This window comes from Salvelinus alpinus, chromosome 1, assembly GCF_045679555.1.
Source record: "Salvelinus alpinus chromosome 1, SLU_Salpinus.1, whole genome shotgun sequence".
NCBI lineage: Eukaryota > Metazoa > Chordata > Actinopteri > Salmoniformes > Salmonidae > Salvelinus > Salvelinus alpinus.
Window position 1 is genome coordinate 75612214 of NC_092086.1, and position 26583 is coordinate 75638796.

The 26583-nt window shown below is 40.7% G+C and overlaps 1 protein-coding gene across 7 annotated transcripts; it reads left to right on the forward strand.

Moving 5' to 3' along the window:
- The first annotated feature begins 2864 nt into the window (after positions 1-2864).
- LOC139551081 (serine/arginine-rich splicing factor 7-like) lies at positions 2865-14095 on the forward strand. 7 transcript variants are annotated; one of them, XM_071362651.1, is made up of 9 exons: positions 3607-3749; positions 3859-3945; positions 6121-6349; positions 6534-6719; positions 6879-6953; positions 7258-7296; positions 7483-7578; positions 12946-13047; positions 13605-14095. In XM_071362651.1, exons 3-9 carry the CDS (start codon positions 6129-6131, stop codon positions 13654-13656), a joined length of 771 nt encoding a protein of 256 aa, XP_071218752.1. In that variant the 5' UTR covers positions 3607-3749; positions 3859-3945; positions 6121-6128; the 3' UTR covers positions 13657-14095. The 7 variants fall into 7 exon arrangements, with proteins under 7 accessions (XP_071218607.1, XP_071218677.1, XP_071218752.1 ...); XM_071362506.1 differs by lacking the exons at positions 3607-3749; positions 3859-3945 and adding an exon at positions 2865-3046; XM_071362843.1 differs by lacking the exon at positions 7258-7296 and having other exon boundaries at positions 3618-3749.
- The last annotated feature ends 12488 nt before the right edge of the window (positions 14096-26583 follow it).

Sequence of the window (26583 nt, forward strand, 5' to 3'; positions counted from 1 at the left end):
CCCCTATGAGAAAAATGTATGTTGAAAAACGATTGGAACCATTTCCGTGTTACTTTGACTGCTAGATTTGATGGGTATTATGACAACAACACTGGGGTACCCTATTGTAAGATGTTTCATTCATCCACCTGTTTATTTTAACCATAGAGATAGTTAGAGGACACAACATGTACCTGTCACATTAGGGAGAGGCTATACGGACATTCCTGGTGCCCTAATAGATGAGAATGTCGTGCAGCTCGAGTTGAGACGGAGGGTTTCGGTTCTGTCAGTTGTCCCGATGAGCCCTTCCCAGCTAGCTAGTTTATGCGCTGGTTCATGCTTGTGGCTAAAAACTCCAGCAATAATTTGAAACTTGTCTGTCGAAGTTGAAACTTGGGAGAGTGTTCAGAAGCATTCCGTTTTTATTGGAGTAAAAAAAAGTACATTTTTGGTGAAAATCACTACAATGTAGGTGCTTTAGCTGTCACCCTGGCCGTCAAGCGGGAGTGAAGGACACATGCCCCATGTTGTGTTGCTAGCTTGCAGCGCAAACTCACACCATTGAGCAATAAACTGTATCACAGTGACATCCAGAAGGTTACGACCAATGTTACAAGTTATTTCTCGTGTAGGCTGCCATACTACTCAAAATAAAATGAAGTGGGATGGAAGAAATTGGCCACGTTAACTACCACCTGCGACATGTGATACAGCTGCGTTCGGAAGCCACTGCTGCAAGCACCTCAACTGCTGCAAGCACCTCGATACAACACCGTTGCACATTCATAACATCAACTAATTGCTTGTCATGGTGACATCCAGATGGAGACCAATACTACAAGTTTTTTCTCCCTCGCCCATCGAAATAGACTTCACTTTCTTTTACAAGTTTTAACTAGCTCCATATTCTGTTGTTGCCAGCATAACTGATTGACTGAACCAAATCCATTCCTCTCCACTCGACTCTCAGCTGCATGACATGCGTCATCAATTTGGGCACCAGTGTCCGTATAGCCTCTCCTGTCGCATTATGGCATCTGTGAGAGCATGGGCAGCGCCATTGATGCCATATCAATTTTGAAGTAGTTAATTTTCTTCTACTACTTCTTTGGTAAACAAACTGAAAGGGTGCATACTGCCACCTGGAGTGTGTTGTTTGAACAGGTATAAAGTCAAGGTTGATGATTTACTGCCATCTGCAGTTATGGAATGTTTGTGCACAAGTATAATTCATTGGCTGATCCCTCCTGATGACCTGGATGGTATTATGTTATCCATTAGATGCAGTAAAGAAGTCAGTGGAACGACCAAAATAATGGTAATACCATGGAAACGCGTGGGGAAAGATCCAGAATATCCTCATTGCCAGCTAAATTTGCCTACATTTAGGCTATTGTTTTTATGTGTATTTCACAATATGTTGAGGTAAAAATCGGAGTATATTGCTTGTATGGATGTCAACCACAATATACGTTCATGTCATCATCACCAATGAACTGCATTAAAGTTAAAATGACTTTGACTACCAACACCGATTTCTGTAAGCTCTCTATTCTACCAGCTCATAATAACACAAGTTAGCATTTAGCAGTCACTTCTTCTAAACCTGAAAAGCATATGTGGGAACTCCTTCAAAACTGTTGGAAAAGCATTCCAGGTGAAGCTGGTTGAGAGAATGCCAAAAGTGTGCAAAGCTGTCATCAAGGCAAAGGGTGGCTATTTGAAGAATCTCAAATATGAAATATATTTTGATTTGTTTAACACTTTTTTGGTTACTACATGATTCCATATGTGTTATTTCATCGTTTTGATGTCTTCACTATTATTCTACAATGTAGAAAATAGTAAAATAAAGAAAAACCCTTGAAAGAGTAGGTGTTCTAAAACTTTTGAACCCAAAATATAAGCTTGTTTTACTCCAATGTTTGTAAACATTGTAAAAGTTAACAAACGCTGTATAGCCTCATAACATTTTTAAAACAAAAATGTTTACATAATGGATGGTCAGTCCTTGCATCCATAGCTCTGTCTATTAATCTGAGAGTGGTAATATTTCTCCTGGCCCATCCCTCAGCTTTTTACCAAAACATACGCGGGGCGACCGTTTAGTTATTGTTTCATTTGTGGATTTGCCCTTTAAACAGCTGCGTATTATCAAGATATCAAAGTGTCACCAACAAAAAGGTAAGCAATAGGCCTATAGCAAATGCAGCATATGGCATTCATTTTTCACATGTAAATAGCACGCTTCAGTAGCGCTCAAAGCATGCCATTCCATGAGTGCAGCATTTTTTTCCCAACTCAAATCAATGAGCCCAATCAGTCCTCCATGACAACAAAATCATAAACAACAGAGTAAGACTGGCTAATAAGTCCTTAGTTTTGGGTTCATGCTCAGGTAAAACAATTTGGGTAATCTATACTTCCATATTTCCAAGTCCTATTCTTGAAGATCAAGGGGTATAACATGTATTGGAATGACTGGAATTCTGACAGACTTTGGTTTTCAATGTAAAGATATAATTTAATTGTATTATTATATGTAGTAGAATGTGATGGATTAGAAGAAGCCTACATTACCAACCCATAAAGTAAAATTGAACATCCATATATGGTCAGCTATGTAAACTTTAACATTGATTTATCCTGCAATAGATGTGGTTCAATTGGTAACATAAGTAATCCAAAAGTAATGTAATGTAATCAGATTACATTACTGAGTTTGGGTAATCCAAAAGTTACGTTACTGATTACAATTTTGGACATGTGACTAGTAACTGTAACGGATTACATTTAGAAAGTAACCTACCCAAACATGTTGATGTGTACACGCAACTGAGGTCTCTTTTGAAACTTCTAGTAAGTCGGGGGAAGTTAATAGTACAAAAAGTGAGAATGACTGGGTTACAGTGGCAAAGAAAAAGGGAAACGAGATGTAAAGCTGTGGTGGAAAATAGGAAACCACTAGACTCGTTCTTAGTCGGAGTGAGGGTTTTGGAACAATGCTACTTGGGAAATCCGTTTAACGTCTCGAGGAAAATCTGGAATGTGTGGAGGCTGGAAGGTGAGAGTCACAATAATTGGTCTTATTTAGATTTGTTGTGTGTCTGCAGAGCAGAAGAAGCATGTTTCAAGACTATTTAACTAGGCAAGTCAGTTAAGAACAAATTCTTATTCACAATGACAGCCTACTGTCAAACCCGGACAACCCTGGGCCAAATTGTGACCCACCCTATGGGACTCCCAATCACGGCCCGGTTGTGATACAGCCTGGATTCGAACCAGGGTGTCTGTAGTGACGCCTCAAGCACTGAGATGCAGTGCCTTAAACCGCTGAGACACTCGGGAGGCACCTGTGCCTGTGTAGGATGTATTTTGGAGTGGACTGTGATTGAATAAGTGTGATGGGTTTTGTAAGTTGACCTATTTAATTTTGTATGATGTCGTTTTCCCCCCTTCCGAAAAGTTTTTTTACTTTTCTTATTCAATTCCCCGTTCAGTTGGTGGCGGTAATGCACCATTAACATTGGATGCTAACCGCCGTTAAACCCCATCGAAGAAGAAGATGACGTGTGCACGCGCCCAGCGTCATAGCTGTATGAACCAATGGTATGTTACTATTCAGGAAATCCCTCCTCCATGAAACCGAAAGAGAATCGCTCTCTGGTTGGCGGTACTTCCTTCCCTGGGTTATATGTTAAACGTGCTGTTGCCTTGTGTGAGCAGCTAGTTAGGTCAATACGGGAAAGGGGGGGACCGTGGAAAAGGTGAGTGCCCGGCTTGTTACTATGCTAAGGAAACGAAGACAACATAACATTAAACACAAATTATGAACTCGTAAAATGAATCACGCTTTTTTTTTACTCGTATTTGCAGCTGACTGAGGCCAACTGGGAAACGGTGTTCATTCACTAGCTAACGGGGGAGGCGGGTAGCTAACGTTAGCATAGCTAGCTGCATCAAGTGAGTATGGCAGCCATTGTATATCGATCCAAGCTGCGTTTTCGGCGAACTGTCTGAAATCACATTTTGTCAAGAATTAAATGCTTAGGGTACGTTTTCAAACCAGTTAGTGTTTATCGTGATATTTCTCCCATTTGTAACGTTATAGCATTATTTGATGAACAAAACCGCGTGAAACCATGCAATGATGTGCGGCCTAGTTTCTACGCGCAAAGTGCTGTATTGCCCACTGCACTGTTGCTAGCTAACTAGTTGTGTGCATTGGTCTCATCTTACATCTAACGGTAACGGCTACTATAGCTAGTTAACTACTGCCACTTTTAACGTTAGTTAACAACACTTGTTCTTTCAGCAAATTTTTGTGAACTCGGTGCCGTTAACTGAAATTGTTTGTGCAGAGTGAACACTCCAAAGGAACTCAGACCTTTCAAAAGATCCCCGGAACCGAACTAACACCATCTCGACAGGTGGTCTGGGTTAGGTTCGCTTGAATTCCTCTGCCCGGTTTCCTTTTTTAGAGCATTGTGAACACGAAGCATCTCAGGTTTGCTTGTCATTATTCCTGCACCACACACTAGGCTATTGCAATACCGTGTCCCCTGCCATAAATCCTCACATTTATGCCACAAAAGAGAGAAGAGGTGGGGGTTTGCAGAAGAAACGGTCTTTGGATATTGATTGGGATTGTCAAGGCTGCAATTCCACTGGAGTTTAGTTCAGATTATTTGTATGCAATATGTCTTCTATATGTTAAGAGAGCTTCAGAAAGTGTTTATTTGATTGTGGGGTTTGAATAGTGTGAGAATAACAACATGGGGGTACAAAATCAATTCTAGCTCTTAAAGGTGTAGTAGCCTACGTTGGGTGTAAATTGAATTAGTGTTATTTAATCTGCAGTTATTCTAGTATTTATTCTGTTACCTATAATTATGTACATTTTAATAGTATCTTCTGGTTAATTATTGTCTCATCTTTTAAGTAAATGCAATTTATTCGCTTACAAAATGTACGTAGGTATGTCTAGCTGTCTGATACCACTTTCTGATGGAATGGCTTGGCCTGCACTTTGTAAAGACCCAGAGTGCATTGAGTGAATGTTTAAAAATATCTAGGTTCCTTTCAAAACATAGCAATGTGAATGTAATCAGGACTCTGACAAAATAGGTGACCTGGCAAAAGAGTTGTCGTCATTCAAAGGCCATCCAACCGGCCTCACAACCGCAGACCATGTGTATAGTGTGGGCAAACGGTTTGCTGATGTCAACGTTGTGAACAGTGTCTCATGGTGGAGGTGAGGTTATGGCATGGGCAGGCATAAGCAAGGACAACGAACACAATTGAGTTTTATCGATGGCAATTTGAATGCATAGATACTGAGACCCATTGTCGTGTCGTGCGATTCATCCGCCGCCATCACCTCATGTTTCAGCATGATAATGCAAGGATCTGTACACAATTCCTGGAAGCTGAAAATATCCCAGTTCTTCCATAGCCTGCATACTCACCCATTGAGCCTATTTTGGTTGCTCTGGATCAACGTGTAAGAATGCACATTCTAGTTCCTGATGATATCCAGCAACTTTGCAGAACCATTGAAGAGAAGTTGGACGACATTCAACAGGCCACAATCAAAAGCCTGATCAACTCTATGCAAAGATGATGCGCTGCATGTGGCAAATGGTGGTCACACCAGATGACTGGTTTTCAGCTCCACATCCCTACTTATTTTTTTTTAAGGTATATGTGACTAACATGCATATCTGTATTCCCAGTCATGTGACATCCATAGATTAGGGCCACATTTTATTTTTTTCAGTTGCATTTATTTTCGTTCAGTATAGGACTATACCGCAATATGTTTAGATGGAGTTGTTGGTTACCATAGCCAATTTCCCTCTAAACACAACATGTAAGGTCCTTGGACTAGGAGTAACGTTAGGCTCTTTTAGTCCATTATTGGGCTAGCTAACCTTTAGCCAGCCTCACTTGTAGCTTGTGCTGAAACTATTTAATTGTTCCTGTAAAATAATGATCAGCTGTATAAATTGCAAAAAAAATCGTGAAAATTATGAGTTGGTCATTATTTCATACCCAGTGCAACAGGCCATGCTAGTCCTGAAGGTCTGTATGGTGTTACACAAGGTCTCAATGGCACTCCTTCATATCTGGTTTCAGTTTTTAAGATGTCCCACTCGTCATCACGTGGCTCCTCGCGCAACACTGACTGCAAGGTCTATGTGGGTGACTTAGGCAACGGGGCTGCTAAGGGGGAGTTGGAGCGGGCGTTCAGCTACTATGGACCTCTGCGCAGCGTCTGGGTGGCCAGGAACCCGCCTGGCTTTGCCTTCGTCGAGTACGAAGATCCCAGAGATGCTGAGGATGCGACGAAGGGCATGGATGGCAAGTGAGTACATGTGAGATTGCATACAGCAGCCCGTTATTCTGTGGATTCATAGGGCTTAATCTATAACACTTTGTCTTCAATATTAAATATTTCAGATTTTTGCAGACCTAACACTTTCACAAGACCTGACACTTGCTAGCAGGCTATATATGCCATCTATTCTTAATCCACTGTCCTTTTTCAGAGTGCTCTGTGGTTCTCGCATAAGAGTGGAGTTGTCAACGGGCATGTCTCGCAAGTCACGCTACGGCCGCCCCAGCCGTCGGCACTTCGACCCCAACGACCGCTGCTACCAATGTGGCGAGAGTGGCCATTATGCATATGACTGCTCTCGCTTTAGCAAGAGGGGAGGAGGCCGTCGCCGCAGCAGGTACAGTGTAGAGGCCGCCTGCTCCAGAATGTTTCTTTCACCGTTAATTGGAATGTCACTTTCGTTGAATGATATTCAACAACATGGTGGCTCCAAGATAATGTAATTAGTGTAGCAACCATACATATACTGTATGTTGATCAATGATCCTCCTCTCAGGTCCCGCTCACGATCTCGCTCAAGGTCCAGAGGAAGGCGTTACCGCTCACGCAGCCGAAGCAACGACCGTGACCGGTGAGTGATTCTGTTTCACAAAAGGACCCCTGCAAGTTGACTTGAAGAGACTTGGAGTCTCCTATGAAATGTTTTTATTTTATTATTATTATAACTGACCTTGGACCCGTGTCTGATATTATAAGGCTGTTTTTACACAGGCAGCCCATTTTTGATATTTTTGCCAATTGGTCTTCTGACTGATCAGCTCTTTTGCCGGTAATTTGGCAAAAGATTAGAATTGGGCTGCCAGTGTAAATGCAGCCTAAGAGTTCTCTTAATTGCTATTATCAGCTTCATGAGTTCTGTTATCACCCTCTAACAGGCGTAATAGATCCCCATCATACTCAAAGCGCAGAAGCAGGTAAGATTTAATCTACTGCTGAAATCGGTGAATATACTATATTTTCTGACTGTTTATTATAAAAAATAAAATAAAAATTGCCTTGTGTAATTTGTAGCTACCATCCCAACCCTTAGTTTACATATAGCGGCTAGAGCTGCTTTGAATAGATGACATGACACAGCGGGTATTATGTTTGCACGGTAGATCTGGGTCCCCAGCACGTTCCAAGTCCAGAAGTCCAGTGCGCAGATCCAGGTCCCCAGTCCGTCGGTCCAGGACTCCAGTGCGCAGATCAGTAAGGTAAATGATAGTCAGTCATGAAGTTGTCTTTAAACATGGTAGGCCTGTCGTCTAGTTCTTACTGCGACAGATGATGCTACTGAAAGTAATGATTGATCGAAAGTGCGTGATTGTGGGGCCTCCTGAACGGCGCAGCGGTCTAAGGCAGTGCCCTGAGGCGTCACTACAGATCCGGGTTCGATCTCTGGCTGTATTGCAACCGGCTGTGACTGGGAGACCCATGAGGTGGCGCACAACTGGCCCAGAATCGTCCGGGTTAGGGGAGGGTTTGGCCGGCATGGGTGTCCTTGTCACATCGCAATCTAGCGACTCCTGTGGTGGGCCAGGCGTGTGCACGTTGACAAGGTCGCCAGTTCTACAGTGTTTTCTCCGACACATTGGTGCAGCTGGCTTCCAGATTAAGCGAGCAGTGTGTCAAGAAGCAGTGCGGCTTGGCAGGGTTGTGTTTCGGATGACACATGGTTCTCGACCTTCGCCTCTCCGGAGTCCGTACGGTAGTTGCAGCGATGAGACAAGACTGTAACTACGAAAAAGGGGTAAAAAAGTACAAAGTAAAGAAAATGCGTGCTTGCTACTTTCGTTTTACTGACGACAAACTCCGGTTTCGAAAAGCCAGTGTTGCTCTTGAAATTAAACAAACGTGTCGCAACTGCCCCACTCTAAACAGGGCTTTGCCACAACCTGATGGGGGCGATAAACTAATAGGGTTTTCAATGTAAGGCAGTGAAGTGGCAGGGCAAGGACAAGTTGGGGGAAGCTAAACTTTATGCAAGTACTACGCGATGGCTGCTGATGCCTAGCACTACCTAGTCTGCTTGTTAGCACTTATGAGGTTGACACTTGGTTGGCTATCCAAATTATCGTGTTATGTGAATTTCCTGTAAGGTGGTTTTAATCAATGTTGTAAACCAACCAATATGGCACTCAAGAATGGACTATTGTATCATGGCAGATGTCCCTTGTTGTGAAATCTATTCCTTGGGAGAATAATACAGAACTTTTGCACAGGTTAAAGTAAACTCAATCTACATTCTGACTAGAAATGAGACGGTTTCCTAAATGGCAGTAACCAGGTTTCCATCAAACTATTTGAGTCAAGTACCTGTCAAACTGAAGACAGACCTGGTGGAAACATTAAGTTGTTTTAAAGATGTTGATGAAACAAAATATGCTAGACAAGGGTGGATAGTTTTTTGTAGTTGATTAGATTCTGTGACGAATTGGGAACTATTTATTGTGCAATTGTTGATAGAATAACCGGTCACGCGATGCTATGCGGTGTGGTCCTCCCACTACGACTTTAAAAAGCATGCACAGTTTATTAGGCTACAGATTAAATAAATTGAACTTCGGTGTGGTAAAAGTGCACTGTGATGAGCTTGATGCTCCTTTGCAATAGATCATTGGTGCTTGGCTGCCAATTGATAAATATAGATTCTTGCTCTTATCTGTAATCTCATCATGTAGCCTACCCTCTGCACTGTATCTGCAAGCTGTTGGCTAGAGCGCATGCCAATACCAGAATGGGCACATTTGCTGTTTAAAACAGACTTTGTGCCGAAACCAAGTTAAAAATGGGATGGAAATGCATAGCTTTTGCTTTTTATTCGGTAAATGAAAGTTATGCTTTTTTGTGTGCACTTCATTACGCACAGCCTTTTATTCGCAAGAAGTTGGTTTGATGTTAACACACCGCTGCTAGTAAAATGCCAATATAAAAATATTGGCTTGCAAATCTGCCACATTTATGGAAACCTAGCTAGTGCTTGAAGTGGAATAAGTGCTAGTACAAAAAAAGAACCAACCAGTCACGGCTGAACGATTAATCAAATTTGACTCGAAATTGCGATATTGATGTGCAATATCCATATTGCAAGAGGCTGCAATATTTTAACATCTACTTCATCACCATCCCGGATCCGGGAGCATCCTCATCAGTAAAAAAGCTGACTAGCATAGCCTAGCATAGCGCCACAAGTAAATACTAGCATATAAATATCATGAAATCACAAGTCCAAGACACCAAATGAAAGATACACATCTTGTGAATCCAGCCATCATTTCCGATTTTTAAAATGTTTTACAGCGAAAACACAATGTATTTCTATTAGCTAACCACAATAGCAAAAGACTCAACCGCATATTTTCACAATTTTTTTACCGCGTAGGTAGCAATCACAAAACCGACCAAATAGAGATATAATTAGTCACTAACCAAGAAACAACTTCATCAGATGACAGTCTTATAACATGTTATACAATAAATCTATGTTTTGTTTGAAAATGTGCATATTTGAGGTATAAATTTACATTTACATTTAAGTCATTTAGCAGACGCTCTTATCCAGAGCGACTTACAAATTGGTGCATTCACCTTATGATATCCAGTGGAACAACCACTTTACAATAGTGCATCTAACTCTTTTAAGGGGGGGGGTTAGAAGGATTACTTTATCCTATCCTAGGTATTCCTTAAAGAGGTGGGGTTTCAGGTGTCTCCGGAAGGTGGTGATTGACTCCGCTGACCTGGCGTCGTGAGGGAGTATGTTCCACCATTGGGGTGCCGGAGCAGCGAACAGTTTTGACTGGGCTGAGCGGGAACTGTACTTCCTCAGAGGTAGGGAGGCGAGCAGGCCAGAGGTGGATGAACGCAGTGCCCTTGTTTGGGTGTAGGGCCTGATCAGAGCCTGAAGGTACGGAGGTGCCGTTCCCCTCACAGCTCCGTAGGCAAGCACCATGGTCTTGTAGCGGATGCGAGCTTCAACTGGAAGCCAGTTGAAAAATAAATAATATAAATAAATAAATCATAGTTTTACATTGCAGCTACCATCAACAATATCACCAAAGCAGCCGGAATAATTACAGAGAGCAACGTGAAATACCTAAATACTCATCATAAAACATTTATGAAAAATACATGGTGTACAGCAAATGAAAGATAAACATCTTGTGAATCCAGCCAATATTTCCGATTTAAAAAAAAAAGTGTTTTACAGCGAAAACACAATATAGCATTATATTAGCTTACCACAATAGCCAAACACACAAACGCATTTATCAGCAGCAAAAGGTAGCGATCGCAAAAACCAGCAAAAGATATTAAATTATTCACTAACCTTGACAAACTTCATCAGATGACAGTCTTATAACATCATGTTACACAATACATATATGTTTTGTTCGAAAATGTGCATATTTAGCGGTACAAATCGTGGTTTTACAATGTGAATACGTAGCCAAAATGCACAAAATTCTCTGGGGATATTTTGGACAGTCACCTAATCTAATCAAATAACTCATCATAAACTTTACTAAAAAATACATGTTGTACAGCAAATGAAAGATACACTAGTTCTTAATGCAACCGCTGTGTTAGATTTTTAAAAATAACTTTAGTACGACATACAGCTTACGTTATAGCGAGACAGCGCCCGCAATAAGGGCGGAAAATAGGACTAAACATTTTCCACAGAAATACGAAATAACATCATAAATGGTTCCTACTTTTGCTGAGCTTCCATCAGAATCTTGTACAAGGAGTCCTTGGTCCAGAATAATCGTTGTTTGGTTTTAGAATGTCCTCTTCTCCTGTCGAATTAGCAACCATAGCTAGCCATGTGGCGCAAACGTGCCCAACTTCACCTGACGCAAAGAAAATAAAATTCCAAAACTCGCAATAAACGTTCAATAAACTGATACAACTCGGTTGAAAAAAAGTACTTTATGATGTTTTCATCACATCTATCAAATAAAATCAGAGCCGGAGATATCTGACGTGTATGCCGAAAGCTTTTCAGAAGGCAATCTGGGGTTCCTTCTCGCGCCTTCGAAGACAATGACATTTCCAGACACGTCATTCCAAAATCTCTTGTTCGGCCTCAGATCAAGCTAGACACCCCATTCCACCTCCCACTGCCTGTTGACATCTAGTGGAAGGCGTATGAAGTGCATGTATATCCATAGATTTCAGACAAATTAATAGGAAGACCCTGGAACAGAGCCTCGATTTCAGATTTTTCACTTCCTGTCAGGAAGTTTGCTGCAAAATGAGTTCTGTTTTACTCACAGATATAATTCAAACGGTTTTAGAAACTTGAGTGTTTTCTATCCAATAGTAATAATAATATGCATATTGTACGAGCTAGAATAGAGTACGAGGCAGTTTAATTTGGGCACGATTTTTTACTAAGTGAAAACAGCGCCCGCCTATTGACAAAAGGCCATGTAAGTGAAAGACTCATCAGGAGGTGGAGCAAGCTGGGTGGAAAGGACCGGCGGAGTAGTGACTATGCTAGCAGGATATTATTATCTCCAATCTTTACAGATAGCAATCGTTTCCATAAATTTATGAATAGGTCTAGCTTAGCATGTATGGTAAGGCCTCGACTATCTTCCTATTCAAATGAGCTCGAAAAAAATAAATGGTAATATTCTTATTGTTCTGTTTTGTGTGGCTTCAGCGCTAGCGATAACAAGTGAAAATAGAGACCAGTTCTAGTTGAGATACGCGTCAAAGCTGTCAGCCTGCTAGGCATCATTATAATTCAGAACCATGCATGCTAAAATCGCACGCTCATGTTTGAGTTTAGGCCGTCCAACATTTTTTTTATATACTTTCGATTTTTTTGCTGGAGTTGGGAGTCCTCTCCTCTTTTGGCCGCTTCCCAATCCCACACACCCCGCCCCCTGTCACTCCAGCAGACAGTTCCTCGTGCTTGAGATTCACTCAGCATGCATTGACCAAAACGCATGCAGTCAACAGATTTTCCCAAACAAAATCGATGCAGCTTTCCACTATTCGTAATATAAATTCAAGTGTTCTATTATACTATTCGTTTGTATAACTAGCGTTTTGCAGAGAGCAAGTGATCTTAGCAAGCTCCAAATGTGCCTAAAAACAATAGCCCCTCATGCTAATTGCTAGTGACCAGATGGCTAGCGAAATCCACTGAGGGCAACCTTGCTAGGAAACTTTTGCTCTAATACAGGCTGGGACCAGTTTATCAGCACTGTTCATAATCTGAGGAAAGGGTAAATAATATTCTAAAATCTGTCTGCATGTACATTTATCTAATTAAGGTCCCATGGGAAACAGTGACCAAAACTTTGATTCCTACTGTCACAACCATTTCCTTCCTTCATTTGTTATCATGCCAAACTAAACTGCATTCCAACTATATTCCAACCTTTAAAATTAGAATGATCATTCTATTTCTGTGATTCCAACAGTACCTGTTTTGATCTATAATAGCAAGTAATATCGCAATATTTGGTACAGGCCATATTGTGCAGACCTACAACCGGTATTGAATAGAGGATTTTGAGGCCCCTCATTGCCCACTGACGCCAATGCTGTTTCTTCTGCAGTCGCTCCCGTTCTCGCTCCCATTCCCGGTCAGTGTCCCGCCCCAGGGCGCGGAGCGTCTCCAGATCTCGCTCCAGGTCCCGCTCAGCCACCACCAAGAAGAGGTATTAAACTTCAGAATCTCCTCATACCCCTACACCAGGGTTTCCCAATCTCGGTCTTCGGGGCCCCAAGGTGTGCACATTTTTGTTTTTTGATAATATGAATCGGCTGTGTAGTGTTAGGGCAAAAAACAAATGTGCACCCCTTGGGGTCCCAAGGACTGAATTTGGGAAATGCTACCCTACATATGTTTTCTTTCATGTGGCACTGAAGTAAGACTTTTATTCATGCCTTTGGTACTGGAGACACTTAAATTCAACTCAGTCAAAATGGGTTGCCTCTGTCAGTACACTAGTTTTCCTTCTTTTGCAATACAGATGTCTTTCTCCAGGTCGCATCCCAGATTACTAGCCATTTTAGTTATGGTGATTACCAGATGCTTGTACAACTTTCAGGTTCTACCTTTTTTTTTGTCCCCAGTATCTAAACACAATGATTATTTTAATTAGGAGTAGTGCCTGGTGCAGTCAGCTGATGAAATAGCTATGCCAATGTTCATGTTTTGTTTTAAAGGTCGTGCTCCACCGAAAATGCTAATTGTCTTCCTGCCTTGTTTCAGCCGATCTAGGTCTCCCAGCCAGAGGAAAAGCCCCATACCTGATGCTGACTGACCATGGGGGCGAAACCGCTCCATGCCCTGCTGTTCCCCTATCCCCATTTGCCTCAGGGCTTGAAGCCATTTAACCCCTTTGTCCATGTATTTTGATTTCTTTCTCCTGTCAATTAGTTTATTTATCCCTTGGTGTTCATCTTCTGGCTTTGGCATTATTATTTCATCTGTATGTACAACAAATTCACGAACTGTACATTTCAATGGCTCTTTTTACAGTGGTGATGTTTTTAGCTTTCTGTGCATTTTGAATTTGTTAGCCTTTGGCCAGTGTTAATGGCAAAAAAAGTTATTTTTCTGATATATTTGGCAATATATCAGCTCCAGTCGAGTGCATTGAAGTGTACTCATAGCTGTACTAAAAGCAGAATGATTTGGGGTTTTATTTCATTTTCAATGTAAATGGCGGTATCTTTTTAATAAAATGAATCTTTACACTAGTGATCTGATTCATGATTGTCTGATGTAGATTTAGTCTGATGTGGATTTAGTCTAAGTCGATTGCTCACCTGTGTCTATTTTTAATTAACATAATAATAAAATCCCCATTTAAAAATCAGTCTGTTTAAGCTAGAGGTCGATTTTGTATGGGCTACGTCTCAAGCCATTGCAATGGCCTTCCACATTTGTGGTGGAAGATGGCAGCTACAGGGCTGATTATCAGACCAGGAGACATCCCGAAAATCTGTCTTCACACAAGTCTGAGGTCAGTACTTCTGGGCTGTAGTGTCAGAACCATTTGGGATACAAACTAGACTGAACTAAATTATAAATGCTACATGTAAAGTGTTGGTTTCATGAGCTGAAATAAAATATCGCAGGAATGTTTCAATGACTAAAAGCTGAAAATTTGATTTGAACTCAAATGTTCACATTTTGTTTACATCCCTGTTAGTGAGTATTTCTCCTTTGCCAAGAAAATCATCCACCTGGCAGATAAGTATAATATGACCCTACTATGGAAAAGGGAGAGTCCTAACCAACCCATAAAGTAAAATGTAACATCCAGCTATGTAAACTTTAACATGGATTTATCTGCTAATGCCTCTTAAGGGGAAAGTAATCCGATTACATTACTGAGTTTGGGTAATCCAAAAGTTATGTTGCTGATTACAATTTTTGACAGGTAACTAATGGATTACATGTATAAAGTAACCTAACTAACCCTGCTGACATAACTAACGTTAGAGCTGACCTGGCTGTGGTAGCTACTCATTCGCGTAGCTCATTCATTCACCTCAGTCGAGAGGGGATGAAAAATTAGCTGACGTTACATGTCAGTTAAATTACTAGCTCAGCACTGCTAATAAACACTCGTTTCGTGGGGGGGGAAAAGAGACAGGAGAAAGAGACAGATATCGGGGACGAAGGTCTGGGTGCCTTATAAGGATCCAACGGCGAGCGGGTAATCTCCCTTTACCATCGGTCCTATTAGCCAATGTACAATCAATGGAAAATAAAATAGATGAACTACGATCACGTATATCCTACCAATGGGACATTTAAAAACTGTAATATCTTATGTTTCACCGAGTCGTGGCTGAACGACGACATGAATAACATATAGCTGGCAGGTTTTAAGCTTTTTCTGCAGAGTCCTCTGGTAAGACAAGGGGTGGGGGTCATGTATTTTTGTAAACAACAGCTGGTGCACGAAATCTAAGGAAGTCTCAAGATTTTGCTCGCTTGAGGTAGAGTATCTCATGATAAGCTATAGACCACACTATTTACCAAGAGAGTTTGTATCTATATTCTTTGTAGATGTCTTATTACCACCACAAACCGATACTGGCACTAAGACCGCACTCAATGAGCTGTATATGGCCATAAGCAAACAGGAAAACGCTCATCCAGAGGCGGCGCTCCTAGTGGCTGGGGACTTTAATGTAGGGAAACTTAAATATGTTTTACCTCATTTCTACCAGCATGTTAAATGTGCAACCAGAGGTAAAAAAACTCCAGCCCACATTTACTCCACACACAGAGATGCGTACAAAGCTCTCCCTTGCCTTCCATTTGGCAAATCTGACCATAATTCTATCCTCCTGATCTCTGCTTACAAGCAAACACTAAAGCAGGAAGCACCAGTGACTCGGTCAATAAGAAAGTGGTCAGATGAAGCAGATGTTAAGCTACAGGACTGTTTTGCTAGCACAGACTGGAATACGTTCTGAGATTCTTCCGATGGCATTGAGGAGTACACAACATCAGTCACTGGCTTCATCAATAAATGCATCGATGACGGCCTCCCGTGTGGCGCAGAGGTTTAAGGCACTGCATCACAGTGCTAGCTGTGCCAGTAGAGACTCTGGGTTCGAGTCCAGGCTCTGTCGCAGCCAGCCGCGACCGGGAGACCCATGGGGCAACGCATAATTGGCCCAGCGTCGTCCGGGTTAGGGGATGGTTTGACCGGCAGGGATGTCCTTGTCCCATCGTGCACTAGCGACTCCTGTGGCGGCCCGGGCGCAGTGCACGCTGACACGGTCGCCAGGTGTACGATGTTTCCTACGACATATTGATGCTGCTGGCTTCCGGGTTAAGTGGGCATTGTGTCAAGAAGTAGCGCAGCTTGGTTGGGTTGTTTTTCGGAGGACCTTCCGTACGGGAGTTGCAGCGACAAGACTGTAATTACCAATTGGATACCACGAAATTAGGGAGAAAAAAATAAGTGCATCGATGACGTCGTCACCACAGTGACCGTACATACATACCCCAACCAGAAGCCATGGATTACAGGCGACATCCGCACTAAGCTAACCTGCCACTTTCAAGGAGCTTATAAGAAATCCTTCTATGCCCTCCGACGAACCATCAAACAGGCATAGCATCAATACAGGACTAAGACTGAATCGTACTACACCGGCTCTGACGCTCGTTGGATGTGGCAGGGTTTGTAAACTATTACAGACTACAAAGGGAAGCACAGCCGCGAGCTGCCCAGTGACACGAGCCTACCAGACGAGCTAAATTACGTCTATCTCGCTTCGAGGCAAGTAACTCTGAAACATGCATGAGAGCATCAGCTGTTCCGGACGATTGTGTGATCATGCTCTCCGTAGCCGATGTGAGTAAAAATATAATGCATTATTATTCCCATACCATTATTACAGAGACTCAGATAAATGATGCTACCCTCTGCCTATTAGCTACTTAGCTTAATCAAGCCTTTCTCAAAATACAACACTGTCCCTTTAAGACAAAAATAAGCTCTGTACCTGACTTGCTTTTCAAAGATGTCTAGAAACGTACAGGTTTTGTGCTCTTGTAGGAAGGAATCACTCCCCTATTGCTGACTACAAATGATCTATAACTGGGCTAATAACACACTGACGCACTAACTAGCAAACATTAGGAACAGAATGTGGCTACATGCAGCTCTTGTTTTGATCTTAAAACAAGCACATCTACTCACTACCACAGCAGTAAACACAGTCCAGTTCATAGTAAATGGCACAGATCTATATTGTATAGTCTATATGCATAGTCTATTTGCATATAGGCCTACTGCAGCTCTGATTGGTTACACTGCACCCGTCTGTGTAGAGTACGGGCTGAGTCGTGCACATAGAATCCTACTCCAATGCGTTCTGCCTACAACAAAATCTCTTGCATAGTTAATTTTGTTTCTGTATGTTGTATTGAAAGTGGTTAATATTGCGTTGATTCGATCACAATTGCCACAGTAAAGGGAAATGTTGATACTGTTAACTAACAGTGAAAACTCTAGAAAGTTGAGTGTAGTTCAATCTCGTGCTTCTCCATGGTCGGATATTTCTTCTGAGCTTTGTGTGCCAGTGCTGCAAGCGGCAACGCTCACATGCTGAATAGAACGGGCACACGCCTGCATGTTGATTTTGTCCATCCACACCAGATGCATGCAGCTCTGAACCACCTATATTATTTGGGGACAGGTCGAAATGCTTGAAATTCATTAATGGCCATTTATCTAGCTAGCTTGCTGTTGCTACCTAATTTGTCCTGGGATATAAACATTGGGTTGTTATTTTACATGAAATGCACAAGCTCATCTACTCTGACAATTAATTTTTATTTAATTTAAAGGGCTAGGCATCCCGCTGGCGGGACAACTTCCAGTGAAACTGGAGGGCGCGCAATTCAAATAAATAATCATAAAGATTATGGATATTAAACATTTATGTACATACAAGTGTCTTATATTGGTTAAAAGCTTAAATTGTTGTTAATCTAACTGCACTGTCTGATTTACAATAGGCTTTAGAGAGAAAGCATGCCATGTGATTGTTTGAGGACGGCGCCCCACATCAAAATATATTTCAACCAGCACAGGTTTCATAAATTCACAAATAGCGATTAAATATTCACTTACTTTTTGAAAATCTTCCTCTGATTTGTCATCCAAAGGGTCCCAGCTACAACATGTAGTGTCATTTTGTTAGATAAAATCCTTCTTCATATCTGTTTAGTTGGTACCATCGAAAGGAAGGAATCCAAAAAGCTACCGCTAAACTTTGTTAAAACAAGTCAAAATATGTTTCTACTTAATCCTTAGGTACCCTAAAATGTAATTAAACTATAATATTTAATACGGAAAGAAGTAACTTATGTGCAATAGGAAAACGATATTAGCAGGTGCGCGTCCTCTTCGTCGTGCACAGACTGATTACTAAAACTCATAATTATTCCTCGTTTGGGAAGAAACAAGCCTGAAACCTTCACCAAAGACTACTGACATCCAGTGGAAGCTATAGGAATTGCATATGGGGAGCTGGATTACATTTCTTCCCTATACGTTATAATGGAAGAGCATAGCCTCTCTCTCAAAAAAAAAATTCTGGTTGGTTTTTCTTTGGATTTTCTCCTACCATATCTATTTTGTTATAGTCTCCTACATTATTTTAACATTTATACAAACTTCAGAGCGTTTTCTTTCCAATGGTACCAATTATATGAATATCCTGGCTTCAGGGCCTGAGCAAAAGGCAGTTTACTTTGGGCACGTCAGTCAGGTGGAAATGGAGAAAAATATACCCTAGCCTGAAGAAGTCAATATAACTGATCATCTGTGGTGTCAGCACTGAGTGTGTTCATGTAAATGTAATGTGTGAGCATGGGTGCATGTGTATGTGTGTATGCATGAATGTGAAGTGTCAGTGTAGGTGGGTGTGGCTGAATGGTAGAGACCTGAGGATGGGCAAAGTCCTTTCAGGTAGTCAGTGTGGATAGTCTGTTGTATGCTATTCAACAGTCTTATGGCCTGGGGAAAGAAGCTCTTTTGGAGCGTGTTGGTCTGTGACCCGATGCTCCGGTACCGCCTGCCAGATGGGAGCAGAGAGAACATGTCTCGGTTGACTGGAATCCTTAGGTTGCTGGAGCTTTTCAGGCCATTCTCAGACCCCACCTGGCATGAATGTCTTCGATGGCTGGGAGCTTTTAAGATGTATTAGCTGTTGTTTAAAGAAAGTTTTTAACAAACAGGGAAACCTTTGCCCATCCCCTTAACCCAGACAAAAAATGATACATTATAGCAATAAACTTTTAGCAATTGATTAGTATTTTAAATCTGTGATTATTATACTATTATTTTGGTGAGGAAAAACCTTTTGGTACTGGTAGCTGGGGATTCTACAACAAGCACACAGGTTGCATAGAAATAGGTAAATAGAACAGATGTATTCATTATATTATGTGATATGACATTAGCTAGCTACATTGAATCAAACAAATATTTAATTAAAAGAGACAGGCAACATTCCAATGCCCACCCCTTTTCTAACAATGTTTCTACCGTCCAATCACCACAAACACTAGTAGGGGAGGGAATATCTATCACTGTTGCACGATTGGTCTGTTGTGATAGATTGACGGATCACTCCCACCACTGTACGTGTGCTTCAGCTCCTGTCATCATTTTTTTTAATTACAATTTCTATTGCAACAATAATATCACAATACTACATATCAATACAGGGACAATACAGGGTGCACAATGAATATGGGTGAAGAGAAATCTAACAAAATATAACAAGAATATTTCAGGACACATTTAGATGTTACAAGGCAATGAGATATCAACATACATTCAGAAACATGACTTCATGACTTTAGACATTTTAAGTTTTACAAGTTTGAGGGATTTATAACATTTTTGCAGTTCAATAAAAATAAAAAATAAAACATTTTCCCACCCCAAGGGAATAGCCCCCCTATCCTTTAGGAAATGGGCAGTATCATCTGCAAATTGACTGATATTTATATCTTTACCAAAAATATGGATCCTGTTTAAATGATCAGATTTGTTAAGAAATAAGGCTAAGAAATATGTGGCTAAAATAAGTTAAAGAGGGGAGCTTTGACAACCCTGTTTAATTCCTCTAGCAATAGAGAAATTAGCGGATGTTCCATTGCTCATAGCCACCGAACTGCTAGTATCATTATACATCATCCTTATCACTCTACATAAATCCTCCCCAAACCCAAAGTAGGTTCTAAATAAAAAGCTGTCCTCTAATGTGTAAAAAGCCTTGAAAAAAACTAAAGACTATTTAAAGCCATCTTCTTCTATGAACTCACTGTAATGTAGGATATCTAATACCAATTGTATATGGTTATGAATACTCCTTCCTTCTTATGGCTGCAGGGGCAGTATTGAGTAGCTTGGATGAAAGGTGCCCAGAGGTGCCCAGAGTAAATGGCTTGCTCCTCAGTCCCAGTTGCTAATATATGCATATTATTATTAGTATTGGATAGAAAACACTCTGAAGTGTCTAAAACTGTTTGAATGATGTCTGTGAGTATAACAGAACTCATATGCCAGGCAAAAACCTGAGAAGAAATCCAAACAGGAAGTGGGAAATCTGAGGTTGGTCGATTTTCAACCCAGCCCCTATTTAATACACAGTGGGATATTGGTTATGTTGCACTTCCTAAGGCTTCCAGTAGATGTCAACCGTCTGTAGAAACTTGAATGAGGCTGCTACTGTGATGTGGGGCCGGATGAGAGCTCTTTGAGGTCTGAGGTCAGAGGTCTGGCAGAGAGCCAGGTCCTGGTCACGCGCATTTCACATGATAGCGACCTGCGTTCCATGGCTTCTCTACAGACAATGGAATTCTCCGGTTGGAACGTTATTGAAGATTTATGATAAAAACATCCTAAAGATTGATTCTATACTTAGTTTGAAATGTTTCTACGACCTGTAATATAACTTTTTGAACTTTTTGTCCGACGTTTGGCTGGACCTGCACGAGCGTTTGGATTTGTGTACTAAACGCCCTAACAAAAGTAGCTACTTGGACATAAATAATGGACATTATCGAACAAATCAAACATTTATTGTGGAACTAAGATTCCTGGAAGTGCATTCTGATGAAGATCATCAAAGGTAAGGGAATATTTATAATGTTATTTCTGATTTCTGTTGACTCCAACATGGCGGATACATTTTTTTTTGCTTCTGAGCGCCGTTCTCAGATTATTGCATGGTTTGCTTTTTCCGTAAAGTTTTTTTTTTAAATCTGACACAGAGGTTGCATTACGGAAAGGTATATCTATAATTCCATGTGTAACAATTGTATTTTCATCAACATTTATGATGAGTATTTCTGTAAAATTGATGTGGCTATGCAAAATCACTGAATGTTTTTGGAACTAGTGAACGTAACGCGCCAATGTAAACTCAGATTTTTTTATATAAATATGAACTTTATCAAACAAAACATACATGCATTGTGTAACATGAAGTCCTATGAGTGTCATCTGATGAAGATCATCAAAGGTTAGTGATTCATTTTATCTCTATTTGTGCTTTTTGTGACTCCTCTCTTTGGCGGGAAAAATGGCTGAATTTTTCTGTGACTTGGTGGTGACCTAACATAATCGTTTGTGGTGCTTTCGCTGTAAAGCCTATTTGAAATCGGACACTTTGGTGGGATTAACAACAAGATTACCTTTAAAATGGTATAAGATACATGTATGTTTGAGGAATTTTTATTATGAGATTTCTGTTGTTTGAATTTGGCACCCTGCACTTACACTGGCTGTTGTCATATCGATCCCATTAACGGGATTGCAGCCATAAGAATTAATGAAGGCTGATTGAGTTTCAGTAAGATCTGACAGAACAACTGGTCAGGGTGGTGGATGCGCTACATTCATAAAAGAAGGTCTTGTGTAACAGTATAGCTTCCGTCCCTCTCCTCGCCCCAACCTGGGCTCGAACCAGGGACCCTCAAAACACATCAACCACAGTCAATCACGAAGCATCGTTACCCATCGCGCCACAAAAGCCACGGCCCTTGCAGAGCAAGGGGAGCAACTACTTCTAGGTCTCAGAGCGAGTGACGTCACCGATTGAAACACTATTAGCGCGCACCACCGCTAACTAGCTAGCCATTTCACTTCGGCCACACTTGCATATCGTAATATATCTGTTCCACTTGAATATGAATGTGTGATGGTTGACATCTACAGTACAGGTAATAATATTAAGCTGGTCAATTTAAACAATCCTTGTCAAAAACTTTGTATAGCAATGTTTGATGAAATATCAGGATACTTGGGGTCTAGAGCGATATGGTGTGGTGTCTTTAATACACATACTACTTTATAGGGAAGCCCACATACTGATGCTAATGGTAAGATTGTCAAAGATATGATGGAAGAAAAAGCATTAGTATGTCTTAAAGATGGATGGTGATACAAGAATAGAAGTTGTCAGAGAGGTTACATCCTGCCTGGACCTCACAATGACTTCTAACGCTATTGCAGCCATGTGTGAATGGAAGGTATTGGATGATTCTACTATTGGGAGTGATCATTTCCCGATTATGTACCATGAACTTTGATGTCACTATTCCAGATAGGGTATCATTCAGAAGATGGGGCTTTCCTAAAGCAGACTGGGAAACGTTTGGAGAACATTGTTTAAACTCTGTTGGAGAGTTGTCTTTAGAGAGGTATGTTGATGTTTGTGCTGCCTCTGTCACTTCTCTGATTTTGTATGCAGCGAACTTACATATACAGTGGGGCAAAAAAGTATTTAGTCAGCCACCAATTGTGCAAGTTCCCAAACACACCGCCCGGGCAACGAAGGAGTGGCTTTGTAAGAAGCATTTCAAGGTCCTGGAGTGGCCTAGCCAGTCTCCAGATCTCAACCCCATAGAAAATCTTTGGAGGGAGTTGAAAGTCCGTGTTGCCCAGCAACAGCCCCAAAACATCACTGCTCTAGAGGAGATCTGCATGGAGGAATGGGCCAAAATACCAGCAACAGTGTGTGAAATCCTTGTGAAGACTTACAGAAAACATTTGACCTCTGTCATTTCCAACAAAGGGTATATAACAAAGTATTGAGATAAACTTTTGTTATTGACCAAATACTTATTTTCCACCATAATTTGCAAATAAATTCATAAAAAATCCTACAATGTGATTTTCTGGATTTTTTTTCTTTTCTCATTTTGTCTGTCATAGTTGAAGTGTACCTATGATGAAAATTACAGGCCTCTCTCATCTTTTTAAGTGGGAGAACTTGCACAATTGGTGGCTGACTAAATACTTTTTTGCCCCACTGTACCAGTGAGTGAAGTGGGTGAGAAAAGAAAGGTACTTCCTTGGTGACTGTCACGTCTGCTCCCCCTCTTCCCCTCCCCCTGGCGCTTGAGGGCGCCAGAATGCCTTGCATCACTCACTCCTGCCATCCATCACGTACACCTGCCTTTCCTTGTCACGCGCATCAGCGTTATTGGACTCACCTGGACTCTCATCACCTGTTCATTTCCTCCCCTATATGTGTCAGTTCCCCAGCTCTGTTCCCTGCTTCTGCATTGATTGTTTTTCTGTTTGCTAAGCTGTTTATGTCTCGTTCTATGTCCGTTATTTATTAAATGTTACTCCCCGTACCTGCTTCGTCTCTCCAGCGTCATCCTTGTGATAGATCGTGACAGTGGCCTGAAGATTGTACTTTGGCTATTCGAGAAAGATATAGGGTCTACAGAGTATGACTTTGACGCCTGAAAATCTAATTGATTTCCAAAGGAAGAGACCTTTGGTCCATAGGGTCGTTAAGTCTGCCAAGAGAAATGCATGGAGACAGTTCGTCCTACAATAGGCAGGGGTACTGAGTTGAGAGATGTTTGGTCCAAGTTGAAGAAAATGACTGGAAGAAGCAAAAACACTCGAATTCCAGTTTAGGTGACGGTGATAATCTGGCTGTATCAGATTTAAAAAATATGACATGTTGGGAGAGCATTTGCTAATGTACATAGTGGGGTTACTTTGAACGAAGTGTACAAGCAACGCAAGCATCTAATTTCAAATGCTCATACTAATGTGTTTAAGAAGAGGAATATTGTTGACTCGTCGTTGGATGCTGGTTTCACATTGCATGAGATGTGATTAGCCCTAATAGGCTCTGGATGTACAGCCCAGGTTATGATAAATTATGTTATGCAATGTTTAAGCATCATCCTGATGAGGTCATAAATATTCTCCTGAGATTATTTAATAAGATCTGGAGTGAAGGGGTTCTACCTTCTAGATAGAAATGTGTAGTTATATTGCCTTCTGTAACGCCTGGGAAGGATCCTTCATGTGCGGGCAGTATGGTGGCAAAATTGCAAGATTATGTTATAATACTTTTATTGCATCAAATGGTTGTTTTATTCAACAGAATAGAGTATTCTTAACTATTGTGTGTGTGTTCTACTGAGGATGGACCTCTGGGAGATAACACTGACAGGAGATTTATGATTTATTTTGGGTGATAAAACCTAAAGAGCATTCCAGAGCATGAGTTAATGTTTCTGTTCTATACCGTACCAGGGAGAGATGGTTCCAGTTTGGAGTCGGAGGGACAGACACTGGTCTATACAATGAAAACTGTTGACACAGCAGATACTGTCTGCTATGTATTATAGGTATCTTTCATACAAATCTTAACCTTGTGACCCATTCTATATATCTGTTGTTCGTCATGTTGGTTGAAAGGGGTGTATCTTGGCTATACTTTTTTCTTGGCGCTCTCAATGGATCATCAGAGATGGTGATTCGTCGACCAGCCATCGCCTTTGCAAAGCTCTCACTAATAAAGTTTCAGTTTAAGTATAACTCTGTGATAAGTTTGTCTCTCCTCATTTGATAGTAAAGAAATGAACCACCACAGCAGTTATAGACTGATAGTACTAACCTCTAATTTATGTAAACTGATGGAAAAGATGATTGTCAATAGATTGTGCTATTTCCTGGAGCACAGAGGTTTATACAGTCATTGTCAAAGTGGTTTCTGTAAAGGTAAACCTACCCTGGATGTATTAGTAAAGGCAAATAAGTGTAAAAAAAAAACTCTGGTCACGAAAGATGGCTACTGTCTTTTTTGACATTGAAAAGGCCTACAATACAATGTGGAGAGAAGGGCTATTGATGAAGATGGAACGTTTGGGCATTGGTGTGAGGTTATTTAACTGGGTTTTGGCCTTCTATTTAATTGTTCCTTTCGAGTTCAAATGGGACCCATTTGGGATATGGGATATGATGATTTTGGAGTTGACAATGTGTTGTGAAATATGTTGTAAAAATTTATTGTAATGTTTATAAAATTGTATATAACTGCCTTAATTTTTCTGGACCCCAGAAAGAGTAGCTGCCTTGGCAGCAGCTAATGGGGATCCATAATAAATACAAATGCAAATAATATTCCTCAAGGCAGTGCTATCTGTTCTATTCTGTTCAACATTATGATTAACGATGTGTTTACGAATGTGGTTAGGGGCACTAGGGCTTCCTTATATTCTGACAATGGAGCAATTTGGAAGGGGAAGGAATGTCTCTCATGATCAAATCGATTCAACAAGCTACAGTATATATTGGCTGTTGAAAGATGGTTGATTAACTGGGAATTTAAATGATCAGTGGAAAAGTCTTGCTGTATGTTCTTCTCAAAGACAAAAATTGCTGATAATAAAAGTTGTTTTTGTATGAACAGCCTATGGGTAGGGTTTCTACATTCAAATATTTGTGTTTATGGTTCAAATATATATATATATCATATACCATTTAAAAAATCAACCATATAAGAGTTATATATTGGAAAGACAACAAGAGACAACAAAAATACTATTTACACACTATTCATACATATTCATATTCTTATATACAGTTAAATTAGATCTTTAGAAAAAGATGATGTGATATAATATATATTTTTAAAGCTTGCTTTTTGCCTGAGTAACCTCTGGTGGCAAATCATTCCACAATGCATGGCTCTATACATAACTGAGTGATGCATTAAATCTGTTTTTGGTTTGGGTACAGTGAAGAAACCCACAGCGGTGTGTCTGGTGGGGTATGTATGTCTGTTTGAAGTGTATGCAAATAGATTATACAAGTGGTTAGGCATTTTCAACAAACAAATGTTTATTAAAAAGACGAGAAGAGAAGATGTCAAATTCTCTTCTACCATCAACTCTCCAACTATGTGATGGCAGGTTATGTAAACTCATAACAAGTGAGTTTTTTCAATAACAAATTATGATCAATAACCTCAAAGGCTGCACTGAAATCTAACATTACAGTTCAATCTATCATCTTATTATCCATTTATTTTAGACAATCATCAGTCATCTGAGTCGGTGCAGTACAAGTAGTACACGATTAGATAGGAGGGTTTAGTTTCTCTAATGTTTGGTGCTTTAAACATTTAAACAGGGTGTACACTACATGACTATCAAAATCCTAACGTCACTGAGCCTCTCACATTAAACGACCGTATTTCCTGTATTTTTTTGTTGTCTTGCCAACACTAAAAGATGTGGCACAGACGGGGATGACACACTACAAGGTTCTTCACTTGGATCATGAGGATTGTCGATTGCAGGTTGTCTCGCTAAAACAATGATGTGATAAGATTTAACGTAGCTACAACGAGCTGTGGATCAAAGCAGCCTCATTAACGTT

What these genes read in the sequence shown, in the direction of transcription:
- LOC139551081 (XM_071362506.1), top strand. Translation starts at nt 2,878, where the DNA reads ATGACTGGGTTACAGTGGCAAAGAAAAAGGGAAACGAGATGTAAAGCT. An exon ending in GAATGTGTGGAGGCTGGAAG is followed by an intron (nt 3,047 to 6,120) that starts GTGAGAGTCACA and finishes ATCTGGTTTCAG; the next exon opens with TTTTTAAGATGTCCCACTCG. An exon ending in ACGAAGGGCATGGATGGCAA is followed by an intron (nt 6,350 to 6,533) that starts GTGAGTACATGT and finishes GTCCTTTTTCAG; the next exon opens with AGTGCTCTGTGGTTCTCGCA.